Source organism: Monopterus albus, unplaced genomic scaffold, assembly GCF_001952655.1.
Source record: "Monopterus albus unplaced genomic scaffold, M_albus_1.0 scaffold55.1, whole genome shotgun sequence".
Classification (NCBI taxonomy): Eukaryota; Metazoa; Chordata; class Actinopteri; order Synbranchiformes; family Synbranchidae; genus Monopterus; species Monopterus albus.
The window spans coordinates 1,282,190-1,303,398 of NW_018127935.1; the positions used below are offsets into that span (position 1 = coordinate 1,282,190).

The window sequence follows — 21,209 nt, forward strand, 5'->3', positions numbered from 1 at the left end:
AGATTCAACAGTTTTCTAATAAAGTCTAAATTGTAATTCTGGGACTCTTGATTTCATTTAGAGGCTAATATCCTCCGCTCTCACCTTTATTGTCCTTTGCCATCCTCATTTGTAATCTAGTTGGCACAGCCACCACTGTTGGTCATGGCAGTGTAATTGTGACATTAGGGGATGGCTTGATTCCAGAGGGATTCGCAAATGTCATCCACAAATACAGCGTGAAAGTCACATAGCTCAAGTTGTAATGAGATAAACAGTCCAAATACACAGAGCTTGTTAGTCATGGTCCCTAATTACTGGTTCACACGTTAATGTCCCAGTTGTCCAATCTAGTCTGCGCAGAAACAGTGCCAGGGATGCTGTTGGCATCTGCAAGATCGTTTCAATATTTTTCTTCTGTAATTGATAAAAAATCTTCAGCCAAAAACTAATTGGTGTTTATCTGGGTCTACCTTTCATGCATCCATTGACAATATTTAAATATTTAACAATGTTGAATGTAATTGCTGTGTGATGCTGAAAGCCAATGAAAATTCATTGTTGCCCAGACTTACATGAGTCATCTAGTGAATCATAATGTAACACCAAAGTGACAGTGAGTCGATACCCATCATGCACATTTCTGTCATAATGTAAGTAATTAAAAATGGAGGGCATGTAATTGGATATGATTTTATTTATTAGAAGATGAGCACCCGACAAATTGGGCCTTGTCCTCTGCCAGCAGTATGAGTCACAACAATCAGGCAGTCAACTTGAAGAAGTCATCAAGACACAATTACTACATCAGAAATCAAATATCCATTTGTATGTTGCTGTAAAGTTCGTAGTAGTGTTCCTTGTGTGAAGTGTTCTTTGATAAATTTAGCTTTGTATGCTGGGAAGTGCTTGTTGACTTGATGGTTATGAAAACCTGCAAGTGTTCAGAAGCATCAATATAGAGTTATTATTTGCTCCCACACATACTGTATCAGGTGTTATGACTCACCTCTAGTATCCACTGTAGCGTGTGGTTTCTGAGATTGTGTGAGTGCATGCCTGTATATTTGTACTAGTGCCCATAAAGCCTTTAATCCAAGCTCTCCTGCAGGGGCCCCTCTTTCATTATTGCTAAGTATTAAGTACAGTACACCACAAGACAACATCTGGTGCTGGGTGAGGAAACTGGCAGGGGAGTCAAATGCACCTTTAGAAAGGTTGAACTCAGCAGTGCTGTCCTGTCCTAGCCTGTCAGTCCTCAGAAGCAGAATAATTAGATCATAAGGATAATGGCACACAAGGATTCAAAATACTGCTTTTATGTGACTTAAACTGTTATTGAGTGATTTTTTTATACTCTAACTTCAATTACATAACTTAAAAGCCTCTAAAACTGCCTATTGTCCTACATCTGCTACTAAAAGCTGTAGTAGTCAAGATTCTTGACATAATCAGCCCTTATTTGTTGTATTTGGCTAAATATCAGATATGTAATAATAATTTCTCTGATGTGAATAGATACACCTACAGCAGCTCTACAAGACACTCTGGGTGATATAGCAACTTAAAATGATTTGTTTAACATTAAATAGCATTGGACAGCTAATAAAATAATTCATTTTATTGGAGACTTCTCATGTAGCTTTGGTCCTACATTTGTACAGCAGGTGGAAAAAATTGATTGACTGCAGCAAAATAATTTCATTCTGCTTTAACTGCATGAAACTGCTCATCTAGAAATTACATTAATATGTGAAAAGTGACTCAGATTGGCAAATAAAAAAGCTCCATGATTCACTACTATCTTTTAACTCACGCTACACAGTGAGCTCATAATACCTCGCTGTCATATTGTCATGCAATGGTGCCACTGTGTGGAAGAACACTGCATGCACAAGACCTGACTTTATGACACGTGTAGTGTATACAGCAAAAATTGCAAATAAATTAAATATAGTAAAAATTGATAATAAAAAGTTAATTTTAGGAGAAAAAATTTTAAAGTAATTAAATTTGAAAGATGGTTACGTCTCTGTTCATTTTAGGCATGGCTGGCAATACAGACCACCATGCTAATTTAGTAAACTTGTCTTCTTTATTTCAATCTCTCACTGTTCTAAGTATATTCAGTAGCTGATGTCATTTTTTATTTCGGACCTTCAGAAGCTGGACTACATTTATTGTGCAAGAAAGAACATATGTATGTAGATATGTAATTTTGTGGACTTGCAGACTTTTACACTCAGACCATCATCATGTTAAACCACAATGCAGCCCGCACTGTGCTCATGCCTGCTGGATTGCTTATGTTTTTAGCAGCAATCGCATTCAACACTCTATCAGGATCTGGTGCTTAAACAGGTTAATATTTGTCAAATGAACTAAATCACGGTGTTTTGAAGTATGGAGTAAATAATTCAGAGCTCTTGTCTCGGTTTAGGTGTTTTTCAGCAGAGAACATAAGCTGTGATACTAAAGTATATGATGCCCACGACGCTGGCACAGTGGGCTCAGTTTGTCCTGGACTTCATCTATGTCTGGGTTTTTGCTATGTTTATATACATTTTAGTGGCACTCTATAGAAGGTAGGTTTCTCCACCATTTGTCATAATTTCATACATTATTTACAAACGATGATAACGGCTTGTGTCTACTTCTTTTATTCTATACTTTTTTATACTTTTTTTTCTTGCTCTTCTATTATTGCATGCAGCAAATCCCTCTACCTATTCCAGAAGCAATTTAGTCTTCCTTTGTGCAACCATTTACATGTTAAAGATTGCTCCAACATTGTATGAATGAGTGGAATTATTCCTCCGCAGGCATAGTTTGTTTACTGTGGTGTGTTCCCACCCTCAAATCTAACAATATTATCCCTGCTCTCCATAGGTCTGCTTTTGACTGGATGTATGCCACGCCTGCAGTGCTACCATATGGATTTCATGTTATTTTTATCACTAAACTTTGCTTGAACACTACATGGCTGTTTCTGTTTGACAAAGCGCAAGAGACAAAGAGTGTGTTACTTAATGCTGGTCAAACATTTTTCTCTATCTGCTGTATAAAAACACGCATGCCTGATTATTTATACATCTGCTTTTCTGTGTAAGCATAGGTTGTTGCTGCCAGTGCTAATAACTGCAGCACTAATGACGTTCACCGATTGCATAATCCTGTTCTTCGCCTGTGATGGACTGATAATCTATGGAGCCTGGCTGTACTGTACAAATATCACAACACAGACCTTTGGCTCATCAGAATACTAGTAAAGCTCTAAGCAGTTTTCTGTATATGGACATTTTTTGAGCTCCTAACTTGTTAACAGGGAAGGACAATGTCTTTGTGCATGAGTAAAAAGCTTGTAAAACAGCAATAAATTTACACTGTCAGCAAACAAAGGTACAAAATCCAATCTGGGTTTGAGTAAAGAATAAACACTATTTTATCTAAACAGCACTCAGAAAGTGCAACCTCCACCAAGATGTGACTGTTTCCCCATAATACCATAAAAGCAATGCTCCCATGATAGTTCGACCTTATAATATGATCACTTGACCATTTTTATTGTAGATGTTTACATTGACTTCTTCAGTTTTAAGGATTCTTTATGCTCCTGATTACCTCCATGAATGCTGGTTTACTGTTTACTTGCCCCTTGCATGGCATGCATACACATTGAGAGCCGATGTAAGTGAGTCAAATTCCTCGTGTGTCCGACACACCTGGCCAATAAAGCTGATTGTGATTCTGATTCTGAATTTGACCCATTTGATTTCTATGTGTTTGTAATCCGACAAGTCAAGCAAACCTGCTGCCAGGCAGCCTTATGTGAAGTTTGAGGGCCGACCAGAAGGCAAGATCATGCAAAAACTTCTGGAATGACATCACTAAGAAAGCTTTCTGCAAAATTAGGGTTAGTCTAGAGAAAAACATGGTCTAGGTCTATGGCATTTGACTATAATGATCACTTACAAGTGTGCACTTTACATTAAACACCAAAAGGGGGCATTACATACTCCCACTGAGACTGGGATATGACCATCATGTGACAAAGAGAGTTCTGCTGTACCAGAAGATGGCGCAGTGATTTGTGTTGTTACTGTATATAGAAAAATTCTCTATACTTATAGTATATGCATTGATTCAAAACTGAATTTTATTAATTTAAAAAAATCCAGAACAAGAAAAATCCTTTAATGGTGTTTATACAAAAGCATTTTTTGCTCAAAATAAAAATTTGTGGGCAAAAAAAAAAGTTAATTAAAAATCTTTGTCCCCTCTTTCACTCCCTTTCTGTGTCTCTCACTGAGTCTGTGATACAATGCCACAGACATAATCACAAATGCTCAAGTTTATAAGTGCCCTCTTTCTTGATGTGGCTTACAGAGCTGAATATCAAACATGCCCACTGGCTGTGGGGACGAGCAGCACAACCTTTGATGAGCACGCTGAGCTGAATGGAACTGAACATTAGATGAAAGCAGAAAAAAAGACAATAAGGATACAATAATTGTGTCCGTGGATGGACATGCTGACCCCACAGCTGAGCAAATTGTTCTCAGTGTGCAGCACACTGCTCAGTGGTTAATGGTTATTACCACACATTCATGTGGGTTCTCAGTACAGTTCACAAACATTACGTCCATCAGAGATGCTTTGGGTTATTTTGATTGAGAATTCATAGCAAACATGGAAGTCATAATTGTTTCCCCCTGCTGTTGGTGAAGTGCTATTATGGTGTTTACAGACCGACTGCAAAAGTGGCTTCTGCAGTGGGCAGATCTCTTTGAGCCCAATTGTAAAGTCACATAAGTAATTTATTGGGCTAATTTGAAGGAAATTCAGCAAAATTCTGTTCTCTAGCTTCATAATGCAAAACTGATTTGCTTTCAGGGTTGCTGCTAATAGAGAACACACAGAAGTGGAAAATTATTAGTCAGATCACTGTAAATTAGTAATTTGAGTAAGTAATTCTGCTTATATAAACACTGATTTTGTAGGAGTGTTACACTCTGCTATGATTGGAAATGCAGGATTTACAGTGCCGACTGCAGAGTTAATATTGCGGCTCAGTCAGGAAAATGTTGCAATTATCTGAGAATTTTTCTTTTATATACAGCTGCAGTGATTGGTCAGTTAATTAATTAGTTCATTAACAGAAAATTACTTGGAAACAGTTAATGGTTTAAGTAAGTTTTAAGCAAAATGCCAAAAAACTCACTGGATCCAGCTTTTCACATACGAATGTTGCTCTTATCTTAGCCTTTTCTGATAGTGAACAGAATATCTTAACTATGCAAAAATAGTCCAATAGTCTTTTCAGCCCTGACAACATAATGCATCATCAGGGGCCCAGTACTGTTACACGGCAGCATTAAATAATTCTAAAATGAAATTTGCCAGCTGGTATCCAATCAACAATGTTCATTTCAAGTTTTCCTACCTAGCAAAACATTTTTAAATAAATACCTACGTGGGCTCAAAGTAATTTGAAGATGTCAGGTGATAGGGTGTGTTAAAGGTGGCTGCAAAGTCTGTTAAATTACTTCATGCATGTGACTCCTGCACATATTGTTCTGTGGGGTTATCACATCGCTCCTCCAGAGCACTGAGGCCAAATCCTCCCTAGAGTAAAACACTGGAGAAAAGGGCAGATATGAAAGACAAAATGGAGGTGTGTTACTGTCTGGCAGCCTCGTAATTGTTTCTATACTCTCCAAAGACCAATTTCTCCATAAGAGAAATAACCTAGATATGCAAATGTGCATTACCAATTAATTTAATTCATATAATTATGCAGAGAAGAGATTGGATTGGAAAGGAAGTCCTACCTTGTGCCAAGTTGTCCTCCCACTCAAGCCCCCTCACTCTGTAGGATACAGCTAAACTAGCTTAGAATTGAAGCATGCTTGGCTAGACACATGAGCATCAATTATTTCTATCGCTTTAATGAGCAGTCTTGGGCCTCTTGGATCAACAACCATTGACTTGGTGGCAATCAATACAAACAGAGGTTTAAATGCTGAGAATAAATACAGAAGCATAATTTTATGATTCCATTTTCACAGTTTTTTTTTTGTTGCTTTGAGCTAAAATATTGCTTTACACTGGTCTTTACGTTTGAACAGATTTTACTGTATTCTTATTAGAGCTCAGGTTCGATTCTCTGAATGTGATTTATACTTCATTATCTTCTCTAAGGCTGAGACTGTCTGCTTACCACATCACTGTGGTTCAGAATCAATTATTCTTTATTTCTCTGGTTCACTCAATACTTTTTCTGTTTATGTTCTTTTGATTGTGAAGAGAATTTCAAAATGACAAAAATGAACTTATTGAAAGGACACAGTGGTGCAGTGGTTAGCTTTGTTGTTAGAAGGTTTTGAGTCTGAACCTGCTCTACAGCTGGGTCCTTTCTGTGTACTCCAGGTACTCCAGCTTCCTCCCACAGTCCAAAAACATGCATGTTAGGTTGACTGCCAACTCTAACTCATCCCACCTTGCCCAGTGTCAGCTGGGACTGGCTCAGTTTATGTATTTCCTAAATAATCAGTAGTCAGTAAACATATTTTACAATAAATGTTTTCCCTACTAAAAATGTATGGTTTATGATCCAGGTTTTAGACATTGTGAGATAAGAGATGCATCAGTTTTATTACAGTAAGTACAATATATCTAAGAGCTGTGCCAATGATGTACTGTCACCTTACAGCAAGAACGTTCAGGGTTCAAATGGATGTACCAAGGCTCAGATTGTTTTGAATATATGCATTTCTATTGGCATTAAACATGTTTCAAATAGAACAACAACAACAACAGGGAGATACAGCGAGGTACAGTTTGACATATTGGTTTTTGTTGGAAGCAAACAAATTTCAACAATCCTGAATATTCAGAAGTGTGGCGTGATGCCAATTATCTTGGAAAGACAGTTTGAATTTACAGTATGGAAATATTCAGAATTAATTAATCCCATGACATTTACACTAATTAACTAGTAATCCCTGACTCCTATTGCTTCATATTTAAGACAAACCCACTCAGTCCAGATACAGTGACAGCAGACCCCAAAGAGTGAAATCTGTAGGAATAATTATTACTTTAAATGGATGATTTTTTAAACCTAAATCTGACTAATTAGTGTTTTCTGTCAGTAGGATGAACTTGGACAGATGGAGTCTTCTAAGACACGGGCAAACCAATAAGGAGCTTGTTGATGTTAATCAGCATATGTAGATTTTAATTTACAGTTGTAATTAAGGGAGCAATAATTATAGAGTACGTGATTCTCAGCAGTTTGTAAATTAAAGAGACAGTGATAAAACCAGTCTCAGTAGCTAAAAGCTGACAATTGGTGAAAAGCTTTCAGACGCTAATAAATAAATTGTCATATGACTATAGATGATTTTTACAACTGTGATTATCACTTTATTTATTTGTGTAACTAGATTATACTGGAACAATTCTGTGACTACACAGCATTCATTTAACCGGCTCACAGTCAAGTCTTGCCTGCTTGTTATATGACTTGTGTGCACCAGGGTTGTCAATCCTGTATTGTCTAACTGTCTTGTAACTTGTCAACACAAATTAATGAAGCTTGCTTCTTTTTATTGCCCTTGTTCATTGTGAACAAACAGAAACCATGGGATTATGAGGAGTACGCCAACAATATGAATAAACAAAAGGGATGTCAGAAAATCGCTGCAAAGAAAAATAATAAAAGAGTGTTTTGAGAGTGCAAGTCTAGTTTCATACTCGCCTCCGAAACATAAGTGATGTCAAAATACAAAGACTCTTCATGCACAACACAAACAAGGTTCTTGGTTATTTGTGTTTTTCACTGTTGAATCACAACCCAGTCTCACAGCAAAATGTATAATAGCAACGTGGTCCACAACACCAAATGTACCAGCCTCACAATAACGCCTCCAAAATTGTGACGTTGCAACATTTTTTGGATGGAAAATTGTGACACGGCAAAGTCTTTCTGGCAGCGAAAATGAAAGGAGATGGTTAAGTTATGGCACAGAAACTATATGGTTATGGTTAGAGAAAGACATGGGATTCAGTAAAAACACTCTCAAATGACAAGTACAACATCAGATACAATTTCCACTTGTCTGCATGAAGGTCAGGTGTTTGTCAGATTCACCTATGCACCCCACACCACATATATTTTTTTTGCATAAAGCCTTTTTGAAGCATTATAACTGGACTGTTAGCAAATCAGTTTGATTAAGAAAGGCTACTCTAGGAGCAAGTATTTGTTTTACCACTGAGCCAGCAAAGGAGTTTAGCACCAGCATCCTAGCAGTGCAGTGACAGCTTAAAGCTGCTCAATCAATATTTCATGTTTTATATGAACACTAAATCATCTCTACACAGCTTTTCATCATCTTTCCAATAACTTCCCATATCTTGTCTCCCGCTGCAGCAGGCAGCTGTTTTCTTGAACATTCATCTGTGTGTGTTGGATGTGTAAATAAACAAATTTCCTCTTGAGGCAAATTTGTGATTTGTGATAATGGACTACATAAATAAAATTTGACTTGACTTGATATCTAGCATCACTACGTCAAAGTACTACCTAACAGAATGGCTGCAGATTTTTATTCATTCCCTCATACATCACATTAATTTGGCAGCAGATTTGTCGATAGCATAGCTGTGTAAGGGGTTAAAGATTTTTTTAAAGCAAAACATAGTAAGAGTTGAAATGCAGTCTGAAAAGGTGGGATTTGGACATTGAATGTTGTAGGGTCATGTTTAACCTTGGTGATCTTCCCTGAAATGTATAGTTTGAAGGACAGCAGTGTTCTTCTTCTGCAGCAATCATCTTGATAAATTGCTCTGGCCATGTGTTGCATTGTAAACTTGCCAGGACTGTAAATACTGTAGTAGTCTGCTATGCTACTAGAATATTAAGTTGGTGTAAAAGATAGGAACAAGATCTGTTTTAATTTTTTCCAGAGTCTTATCTACTGTAAGAAGAGCAGTCAAAGTGATAATGTAAGGTTATATGATGTGTTGCTGTCAACATCACCTTCAAGATGCACTTTTTCTTCCAGTGCTTATTTCTTTATGACTATTTACACAGACTAAGGTTTTTTTAGACCAGTTTCTTTCTGCGTCTTGAATGACCACAGTGTCAGTGATGTATTCAGTCTTAAATCACATCTTTCCAAGGATGACACAGTGAGTGCAGTTCATTTTAAATCACAATGTGTCAGTGGATGAACTGTGAATCTTTGCTCACTTAACTCCCTGAGTGAAAGGTGTAATAGATGAATGTCAAGACATGAATCCACATCTTCTATCCTAAAATGAACTGAATTACCAGTATATACCCTCCAGAGATGATCTAATTGTTCCTGGTAAGTTTGAATAAGCCTCTTAACTCAAGTGGTAAAATGTCAGTTTGTGTAAAAGCACAAAGCATCTCAGCTTCATGATAGGATTACTCTGCACCAGAACTGATCATTTTATAAATTTAAACAGAAAACTAGCAGAATGGAAACAGTAATGTTAAAACAATCCTGACATGATTAGATGTTAACCAGATTCCTGTCGCTACATAATTACTATCCTATGGATAATTGAAAAGAGTATCTTACATATAAAACAATACAGCTAATTTGATCATTTAAAATTAATTATTCTTCAACAAGAATTTATAATTGAAATAGTTAATGAAGTGTTGAAGTCTGTTCAACTGTAAATTGTCTAATTTAAGATCTTACGCCTCAGGTGATCCCCTGACTCATCTTTTGGGTGAATAGCCTGAAGTATTGCCCTAAAAAATAAGAAAATTAATACAGCACTCAAGGTCATATGCCAGAAAACTCTGAGAGGAACCATCCATCTACTGCTCCAGGGGACTGGCCAAGGTAAAACGGGTTGAAGTTTCAGAGCTCTTTAAAATGACATGAGCATTTAAGCTCAACAGTGAAGAAGTGTGTCTTTGACTTACTACACTAACTCATCTAATATTGCTCTGCTGTGGCCAAGAAACTCCTAAAATTTACACAGTGAAGTTGTTTTGATTCAGTGGCTGAAGCACATACATGTACAGCTTGTTGTCAGGGCATGTTGATTTCCCTTATGTGTCTGGCAGGGCGGCACGGTGATTAGTGCTGTCACCTCACAGCCAAAAGGTTTGAGCCTATGCCGAGACTGTTGCCTTTTTGTGCGGAGTTTGCATGTCATCCCTGTCCCTGCATGGGTTTTCTCCGGGCACTCCGGCTTCCACCGTCATGTAGTTTAGGTTGATTACTGGGAGGAGTGTGTAGGAGTGAGTGTGGCTGTCTGTCTCTAAGTGTGAGCCCTGTGATAGACCGGCGACCTGTCCATGGTGTACCCCGTGTCTCGCCCAATGTCAGCTGGGATTGGCTCCACCCTCCCCACGGAGATAAGTGGTATAGATAACGGCTTGATGGATGTGTCTGGCAACAGCTGCCATCCTCCAATCCTCCTCTCACCTCACTCAGTGAAAAATAAATACTGCAAGGAAGCAACAGAGCTGGCCCACCAGAAACACACATGCTTACACACACCCCAACTTAGCCCAGTATATCACATGTCGTGTCAGACACCAGTCACTGTGCTGGGAGTACTTGTGTAACAGTGTGAAGGGCCCTTTTATCTGTAATTTGCTGCAATCAGAGACCCTGGCCCCTTGGAGTACAATGAGTCAGATACTTGAAACCAATCCCTTGCCAGACACCATACAAGGAATGTACCCTGTCCTGGTTTCCTTGGCTAAACTCCTTGCTTTGCCCTGTTGGTAAGCTCAACATGAACTCACAGTGGCACATCTAGTGAACCTGACTTCTTTATCAAAATAACTTAGGGACTGAGGTTTTGATCCTGGAAATGACTACAAGTCTGTAGTTGCATTATCCAGTCCCGTCTTCATTGTTATCCTCATTAGATTTAACATAATATGGAATTTTAAATTAAACACTGCACCGCACTGACACAGATGGCAGCGCTATTTCAAAATAACATTTGCTTTGACAAAGAGCTATTTACCATATTATTCAGCTCAGGTTCATAAACACATTTCAGTTCCTTCCAGCTGTTGTAATATTTCCCTTGATGTTAAAATTAATTTTAATATGAAAAAAACTATGTAATCTTTTAGTGGAAATGCATTACACTTACAGTGGAAAAACAAATCCTCCATCAGAATTTAAGAAATAAAGTTAACTTTGACTTCACTCAGAGACGTTTTGCTACTCAGTCAGATATCAATGTCACACTGGTCAACAAGAAATTGCAGTCAGTCAAATATATCATTACAGCCCAGTATCATAAATCACAAATTTATCAGCCCAGTATCATAAATCACAAATTTATCTCAAGAGGCTTTACAATCTGTACACTATACAACACCCTTTTGTGCTACATTCATTACACTACTAGCATTTATGCTAATTTAGGAGAAACATTTCTCCCTGTGAGGGAATATGTTTGCAAAGGGAGAAAAAGAACAAATCTAATCCAATAGAACACCACCATAAATTAAACTAGAGCATCTATAATTACTGTAAACATGCATCAACATCTCCCTAAATCACTAAACTAATATTCTTCCACTTCATTATATTGTCATATGCTCCTCCTATGTTGCCCACAGCTGTACTGTACATAGAATGTTGCAGGAAACACACTTTTGATTTAACATGGTGCTAGAAGTATTTTTTGCAGAACATCCCTCATGCAGGGATTTCCGCTCTCTGCATAGTCTAACAGCAGAGTGTCTAACAGGACCTCCAGTCCTCTGTCTTCACAATCTATTGAATCTCTTCTTGTTTATGTTCATGTAGTGGGTCAGACACTTTGCCTGTATCAAGCTACCTCTGCTTCACCAACTATGACAATGCTGATGCTGTAATTAGGTGAGGGTACAGTGCAGACAGGTATCATTCACTTTCAGGGACAAGGGGCAGTAGAGCTTGACAGCATTGACCTTGTCAGCAAAATAGACAACCCATCGAGTACTAAAGGTTTAGTCCTTTATTTTCCACAGCACATTTGGCCTGTGACATTATTTATTGTCACCTTACTCTGTCACCAGACCCATAGACACACCACTGAATTTATATGACAAAGTCCCACATCACATTTTCCCTCTGGTCATTTTCCAGGACCTATGATGCAAAGTATTAGCTGCTGACAGTGTTAAGTTCTGGTGGTAACAGGAATAATTGATGAGTGATTATTTATGGGGATGAGACCAGTCTGTGAGGACAAGGTCAAAGATGTGATTTAGAATAATGTGCCCAGAGAAAGAGGGAGAGAGAAAAGACTGCTGCCTCAAATAAGAACTAAGCAGAGGAAGTGTGACGTGTGCAATTAGTATGAGTAATGTGAGTCACATCTACCCAGACCAGGAGACTGTGATTTTTCCGGTGACACAGAGTTAAATGCTAAGCTTGATTAGTGCTCACATGTTTTCGACGCTGCATGATATGAGCCTTTCTAGGGTTTTCATCTAGGCCCTCTGCAGTGTATTTCCATCGGCTCTGAAGACTAAATAGCTAAACAACTGGAAGTGCAAGCACGTACGTTAGTCTGTTTTAATAAGTAACACTTTCACTGACACTTGTGGGCAGCATTAATGCCTTGATAGCTCTATAAATAGCAAGCAACAATTCTGCAGAGCGGGTAATTCAGCAGTGACTGCACAAACACGATTTTGTGTATCAGTACAGCACCACCTGTATAAAGGCCACTACAGCTACTGAAATATTTTCCTTGAGCAAGGGATGATGTGAAAAGTGTTTTTCATGTGTGCAGCTTCATATTTCGTGGTTAGTTACCCAGTTGCACTCACCCTCTTCCAGCAGATGTTTCAAACTAATCCAATGGATTAGGTAAATCTTAGCACAAGTAACAATTAGATACTCACAGTACTCTCAGAGGTTGCTGAGGTAGAGGAGGTCGAAGGTGTGTTGTGACCTTCACACAGCAGTAGCAAGGGACAAGTGCGTGCAGAGTTTCTTTTTACACTAGTCTCCCGCTGATCCGCTTTTGTTTTCCTGAAGGTAAAGCACAAGAACACCATAGTGTTGACATGGTGCTGAAGCTACAAAGTCTGAATGCATTCCCATTAATTTTCAGTTACTACAGGGATTCATAGTGTGTCTGCCATAGCTAAGAGTCAGAGCTTAGCTCTATTATAGGGAGAGCTGGATTTCAATTTGACATGATAAAATCTTGCAGGAATCACCTCTCTTGTATCCATCCCTGATCTTTATAGATGCAGGTCTGTTGATAATGAAGTTTGTTAACAATTAGCATTTAGCAAGATCTTTTTATTTTCATAATGAAAACATCCTTAAAAGAAATTCTTGACAGATTTATTAAATAGTCATAGAGTATTATATTCAGCTACACAATGCAACCTACAGCATGCGCAAACTACTTTGATTTAATTGTTTCCCAGGGTATTTTCACAGGGCGAGGAAGTGTTCCACTAGAAATCCACAGCTTAATTAAGATACTTGTTGTACAGATCCGCGTCCCTGCCAGCAAATGAAATTCGAATTACTTTGCATGAAATACGGTTTGATCACACAAGGGGGAGAACTGTCATGGGAGTTTGAAAGGTGGTCACATGCCTTGATCCCCCCCCATAAAGCAGCAGGACTCGTGTCTCCGCAAGCAACCTCTGATCACTGCTGAACAAGACTAATTAGAATGAGGGAATATCTTAAGCATCACGAAGAATCTGACAAGACACTGGTATTGTGTTCATCCCTACTGCACGCCTCTGGAAAGACAGCTGTGCCCACAATCAACTGCATGTTTAAACGTGCACATTAAGTCCCCCACATGCCTAGAAAACGCAGTGTGACTCGTTTGAATTGGACTCAGTTCCCCCTTCCGACCAGTGTGGTTCATTCCAGCGCCTCTGTATCCTCAGTGCGAGGTGCGTTTCTGCTGCCATCAACGCTGAGCCCGGCGGTTCAATCACTCCACTGACACAACAGCAAAGTCCATTTCGATGGCGAGATTTAGACTGAGCGGAGAGCTTCGCCTGCAGGATCGCTTTATGCCGAACTGTTAATGGGGTGAGTTATTTTGGGATATGAATCGTTGGCCGCCGAGTTTTCTTCTCTAACCACAAATCACGTTTTTAGATTAGGATCAAAAGTAAGGTTTCTGAGATGATGTGTAACAAGTGTCCTAGCTGATCATGGTCAACAGACTGGAGCGCATACCAGTGTAGTTATTTAAATGATGTTATGGAGAGAAACACTTTTGTTGAAGCTTGTAAGGAGGAAAAACACCTGCACATATGCTTTATTTAATGAAATTCCCGGTTTCGATGAGATCTGGGAATCACAAACCTGACAAATAAAGACAGAGTGGTTTGAAATTTTCCTCAAAACCACCCATACATTACCATTAAAGGTTTGCTTTATGTTACAGTAGGTCAGAGAACACATCAGCCTCAGAGAAACTCTCCTTGGAGAAAACTGTGTAACAAATGAGGTTTTCAGGATAGATCACTTTATACAAAGACAATGCCACTTGAATCACAAGGTTGTGACAGTGTGAGACTGGACACAAGTGTGAAATGAATGTGAGCTGTCAACATACTTTTTACCTGATTCTGCAGGTGGCAGCCATCAGTTCTTTGGTGGAAATGGTTTTGAACAGTAGCACTGAAATGAGCAAAGAAATCTGTAAGCACAACACCTAGCAACATAAGATACATATTCACAGCACTTTTCTTTCAGAAAATCGCATTATAGTGGCCAGAAATAGCTGCACCATAGAAAATATATTTAACAAAACATGCAAATCACATTAGGTTTGTGGCTCCCCATTAAATAATGAAACAGCACGGTGTGTCCTGCTGATTCTGGTGCAGTTACTTTTTTTGCAAGGGCTTGCGAGGCTCAGAAAGGAATTTAGTTAATGGTTAATTTGCTCTTTTTCACATCATAATGAAATATGCTTTCTAGAAATGTCTCCCCGCTGCAGCTCTGCCAGGAAACCTGACGGTTCTTCTCTGTGTTATTATGATTTTCACCTCTGCCCTACTGCTGGCATTAAAAAGCAAAAGTGAACAGACCTTATAAGTAATGAGATGTTAATCAGCCTCTGTCCCTGTTTGATTTCTCACAGTTAACCTAAATCCCCACAAGGCTCAGTGCTCATGTGCTCAGTGAACCAGCTGTCACTTGCGAGTCTCAAGACAGCGACTGACCTGCACCGATGGTTCACCCACACAGCTGTCTAACAACACTACAATTTGGACTTTAATGTATTCAGTTATAATCCGTTGATGTTACTGAACATGATTCCTGTCTTCTTCTCTGCCAGTGTCTTCGCTCTCACTCCATTCTCATGTACATATATGCATCCGCATGTGTTTGTCTGCATCTGTCTGACTTGTGTGTCTGTCTTTCACACAGTGAGTGACAGCCAGTGTTTGAGACACCTGTCAGCAGAGAATTTGTTGGGTTTGCTGAATGCTGTGTGGTTGATTGCCTGTTCCCTTCATAACCATTGTACAATTTCATGGCTATCAGGCTTGTTAATAGGAGCGGGGGAAAGAGAGAGCAGTGGGCCTGTCGGCGCGCTTGGTTGGACCCTTTGATTAAAGGGTTTGTGATGCTAAAAAACAGTGTCACGTCATATAAATACAGCGGCTGACAGGGACATGGTATTGTTATCACATCTGGCCTTATTGATGAATCCCAGTGACTGATAGCAAGCAGATCAATCTGACGCAGCCCACTGGGTGTAAAAACAAAAATGGATAAACCATTCCATTATTTTTTCTGCTGATTTTGCAGCAGAAAAATCATTATGTTCTTGTAAATTAAATAAAAAACATCTAATTAATTTATTCATAAAATTAATGCCTCACTGATGAAGCCAAAAATATTGTCATTAGGGGCCAAGCAACCACAAGAATAAGATCCTATTGATTAAATCCTGGAATTTAAAATCAAACTCAATTAGGGCCAATTATTTAAACTGAATTATATGCATTAGGTACACTCATTATGGACACTTGCATCGTGCCTAGAGGCCTGGGGAAAAACCTGAGCAAGTCATCCACACCTTCTTATTACAATGTCACAAGAGGAGACATGCAAAATGGATGATTGTGGTTAATATTTCAGTATTATATTCCATTTTAAAGAGTCTGGTAGATCCACTGGGTCGAGGTGATCAGTATTTTTAAGCCTGGAAGGATTTTTAGAAGCAAGAGTACAGCGGGTCAGAGGTCAAAGCAGTGGGAGACATGTAAACTGTGCTTTAAGAAATAAGAAAACATGAGTGATCGTTAAAACTACCATCTTAAAAGATTGTTAAATCAGGCCCATCTGAATGTTTCCGAAGCATGATGCATATCTGACATTTAAAATCTGTATTAACTTTTCATCATCCATCTGAAAGAGAGTAGAAATGGTGATTTAAGATTCATTGTTTGTGCACCATTGAACAGTGCGTAGTGTAGAATTTACAACTTGCCGAGCCTCTCTTGTGAATGGCATGTCAAATCTTTTATTTTGTCAGTCTGAAACAGAGGCAGCCCTGTATTAATGGAGAATATCTCTCTGACAGACACTCTTATGAAGTGAAAATCGATGCTGCTTTCCATAGCCACTTAAATCAGATAACTCCACAATGCTTAACAGAGGGATCTCTCCCTTGGTTATGAAAAATATGAGTGCACAACACTAATGCTACTTAAAACTGCTCATTTTTGCAACAGAGACCTGACTTGGATGCAAATCAAAGGACAGTGGTGGGATGATGAAATGGAATATTTATGCTCTTTTTATGGTACTTTTGAGGCCTATTAGCAGGAGATGAAATTACACTTGAAAGTCGTAGGCAGGTTGCTTGGTAGCTGAAATGAGAAACAAGTGCTTTTTACTATTGTGAGCAAATCACTAAACTACTTCTCTGGTGAATGATAATGATGTTCACTAGTGCATTAATAGAATGATCTAAAGCCAGCTATAAAAGGTACAAATTTTTGTGAGTATTTCTCTTTTACCCCTTAGCATATGCTGTTGTATTTCATAAAGGTTTCACGCATACAAAAGGTTTTTAGATGTAAGGGAGTACATATTGCAGTCATATTAACACTGTATCAACCTCTCCTCCCTGCTGCAGAATGAATTCTCCCTCCCTGCTGCAGAAACTGCCTTTGAATTGTCTTGGCCCTTGGCTGTGGAGCCTTGACCAGCTACCATGACATACCCCAACACCAGCGTAATGACAGCCAACTTCAGTGGCGCTTTGGAGCAGGACTCCGGGGGAAACATCTCCAGGCCCTTCTCTCTTTTCAGTGTACTCACCCTTACTTTACTTGCAATGCTGGTGGTGGCCACTTTTGTGTGGAACTTGCTAGTACTGGTGACCATCCTGAGGGTGAGGACATTTCACAGAGTGCCCCACAACCTGGTGGCTTCCATGGCCATTTCTGATGTGATGGTGGCCGCGCTGGTCATGCCCCTCAGCCTTGTCCATGAGCTGAACGGCCGGCTGTGGAAACTGGGCCGCGTGCTGTGCCAGGTGTGGATCTCCTTCGACGTGCTCTGCTGCACAGCCAGCATCTGGAATGTGACGGCCATCGCGCTGGACCGCTACTGGTCAATCACCAGGCACTTGGAGTACACGCTCAAGACACGCAAAAAGATCTCGAATGTGATGATTGCACTCACATGGCTGCTGTCTTCCATCATCTCCCTGTCACCACTATTTGGCTGGGGAGAAACCTACTCAAAGGGGATGAAGTGCCAGGTGAGCCAGGAGCCATCCTACACCATTTTCTCTACCTTTGGAGCATTTTACCTCCCTCTTTGTGTGGTGCTGTTTGTTTACTGGAAGATCTACAAGGCTGCCAAATTTCGGATTGGCTCCCGCAAGACCAACACAATCACGCCCATGGCCGAGGTGATTATTCCTTCTCTTTTTTAAAATTCATTATCAAAATAATCCCTCTTCTCTAATAGTCATAATATCACTTTCCTCCCCTTCCAATATCAAATGATGCAACAGGGTGATGCCCTTGACTCACACAAACCGGTTACTGAGCACTTACTTGTTATTTTGGCTGATGACCTATTCATCAGTAATCAGGGAAACATAAGTATCCAATATGTGAGCATACAGACAAATAATTGAAGCCATCCTGCTCATCACCACCAGCTTGTTAATGTGCATAGGCAGATGGTAGAAGGCTATAAACGCCATCTCCAGCATTGTTAATGGGCCACTGAACCTTACTGGCTTTACCGTTTTCCTAATCAGCAGACACAGTGGGCTTGATCTTTTCCACAGGCATTATCAAACATTTAATCAGGCAAATGTTACCTGTGAAAATTGAGTCACCAGCCACTTTTCACCTGCCCTGATGGTGGAAAATGCTATCTGAAACCCCCGAAAACACATCAGTGAGGGAGACTACACTGCTTTTAACCATCTCAGAGCATATACTTTTTTCTCTTACTTATGAAATGTCCACAAAGGAATGTAGTGTTTCACAGAAAATACACAGTAAAGTTTTCTCATTACCCAAAGTCTTATTACCCAGCCAGAGTGGATTCTTATCATTTCCCAGTGTTCGCTGGAAAGTCAAGGCCCTTCGAAGTGCAGAGCAGTGATGTGAGCAGCAGCATCAGCATCCAGGATAGTAAAACTCCGGCACCCATCCATCAACAACACCCACACAAAGACATTAAGGCATACACATACATACGTACACATGCCACACTAGAAACATAGTGTGTTGGTAGATATCATCTACTGAATCTTGGCCTAGTTACACCAACACTACCAAAAATTCTGTAGTTTCAGAAAATAGCAAAAATGAAAACCAACACTGATTTACCTCTGCTTCTACATTAACTTTACATTTTAGATACTTAAAACTACAAACACTCCTTGACTGAAGTATTTGAAATCATCTTGTTGTCTGATTTGTTAGGGCACCACATGCATGTAGTTGGCAGATGCATGTTGTGATACTTTAAAAGATTACAGAGGGTCATAAAAACCAAACCTTTCTTCCTATGGAAATGTTGAAAGACTGAATCTTCATGAGTCATTATTCACATGTCATAAGTCAAGTCAGAAGTCTAATTATGTGGAACTAAGGTGCCCGTCCCTGATGTGCTTCATTTTCTTTGTCTGAGAGTGCATCATAATCTCATTGAACCACTGTATAAAGGAAGACTTGTGCCCATTTTAGCTACTAAATATACTTCGGGGTGAACAAGGTTCTTGTCTAAATGTTGAACAGCAATGCTGATACAGTTAGAGGAATTGTTTGTCTCTATGAAAACTGTTAGGTAGTGGAATGACCCGGACATCTTCATCTGATAAATATAAAGTCAGCTCTGAGCAGTGCTAGGCAACAACTATGAGAGAAGAAAGTCAGCAGATTAGTGTTAACAGTTTCCTTTTCCAAGCTGCACAGTGTGTTTGTAAAATGTCACAAAATAAGATGCTGGAAAATGCAGATTAAGACATGACTCTGGCTTTACGCTCTGTGCAGTGTGTGTGAAATGAAACAATAGGCTTTGGCTTCATGATCTACTGGTTGACTCACACTTCGGCTCATCTGCCTATAATCCATGTGTTCCTCAACAGCCACAAAATTTTCACTTCAATAATTGTTTTTCTGTGGTCTACATTATTATAAATGTTCTAATTGTTTTGCTATCCAGATTTGTCTGAGTGATTATTGAATCAACAGACTAACTGATTTATTCTCTGACTGCTGTCTCCCAGGTAAAGGAGGAAACACACCAGCCCCAGATGGTGTTTACCGTGCGCCACGCCACAGTAACCTTCCAGACAGATGGGGACACATGGCGTGAGCAGAAGGAGAAAAAGGCGGCCCTGATGGTAGGCATTCTGATTGGTGTGTTTGTACTTTGCTGGATTCCCTTCTTCATCACTGAGCTCATTGTGCCGCTGTGCTCCTGCGACATCCCACCCATCTGGAAGAGCATCTTCCTGTGGCTGGGCTACTCCAACTCCTTCTTTAACCCGCTCATATACACCGCTTTTAATAAGAACTACAACAATGCCCTGAGGAACCTCTTCTCCCGGCAGCGTTGAGCTCTTTGGCATGCTCAGCGGACACACTATACCAGCATGCACTCCACAGTGTTACTCCTCCAGACAGAAAGACCACGCAATCATGGATGACACCCAGAAACTGTGTCTGAAAAATGTGTCATTTTTATTTAGGTTGTGCTGAGACATGTGTCCGAGCTACTATATCAACAAATAGAACTGTCTACATGTCGGGTTTCCCTTCATTGTTTGAGGCTTATTTGGGAGAAAAGCATGCTACCTCCCTAAAGTTTCATCATCATATGTGAGGTTGCTGGGAATAATTTCAATGTAGATGAAGTTCAAGAAAATTGAATTAAGAACTGAAAGAGGACCTTTATAAATAATAAACTAAGAACAAACTGTGGACTTTTTTCTAACCTAAATAACAAGATATGATTTTAAAATAACAATGAATTTGACTGCAGTAAAGAAGGGTTGTAGGATCTGAAAACCTCACCTTACACATGAACTCCCTGGTTTCACATGGAGTTTATTCATACATACTTCTAGAAAAATTTGATACTGGCTAGCTATACTGGTCCATCTTGCACATATACCTCCACTCTCCCATTTCTTTTATGATAGCAGGAAACTAGCAGAAAAGGTATGTAAAAACCTTTTCTGCTAGTTTCTTTGAATGTAAGCAATTCTGAGTAATTGCAGCAAAAAATGATCAAATTTCACTCTAGATAAATGAAGTATCTATGAGGTACAGAAGGTGTGAGCACTGGTGTAAAGCTACTGTATTAAAAGAAATATCACAACAGTTTCTGTAACTTGAGCAGTCAGAAGGAATTAAAAATAAAAATTTGAAAATAAAAAATTCATATGTGTTGCTTCATTGCATGGAGAGGTTAAGTGCTGAAATATTTAAAGTATGACTTGTGGTGTCATAGCACCCCATCCTCAGTCCCAGGGTGTCACATACTGACGACATGTCAAGTCAGGTAGCATTTTGCATCCATATGAGGCACACGGTTTTCAATAGAGTTTTCACTTGAGTCAGTAGGAAGGGCATCCGGCGTAAAATGCTTGTCAAATGTATACATGCAACCAGTTAATTCGCTGTGGTGACCTATAAAGAGAACAGCTAAAAGTGGTAGTAGTTTCACTTGAGTCAG

At 39.4% G+C, this 21,209-nt stretch overlaps 1 protein-coding gene across 1 annotated transcript; it reads left to right on the forward strand.

Annotated features, from left to right (window-relative positions):
• The first annotated feature begins 13,800 nt into the window (after positions 1–13,800).
• Positions 13,801–20,874, forward strand: htr5ab (5-hydroxytryptamine (serotonin) receptor 5A, genome duplicate b). Its single transcript, XM_020602212.1, has 3 exons — positions 13,801–14,060; positions 17,134–17,916; positions 19,756–20,874. Exons 2-3 carry the CDS (start codon positions 17,212–17,214, stop codon positions 20,086–20,088), a joined length of 1,038 nt encoding a protein of 345 aa, XP_020457868.1. The 5' UTR covers positions 13,801–14,060; positions 17,134–17,211; the 3' UTR covers positions 20,089–20,874.
• The last annotated feature ends 335 nt before the right edge of the window (positions 20,875–21,209 follow it).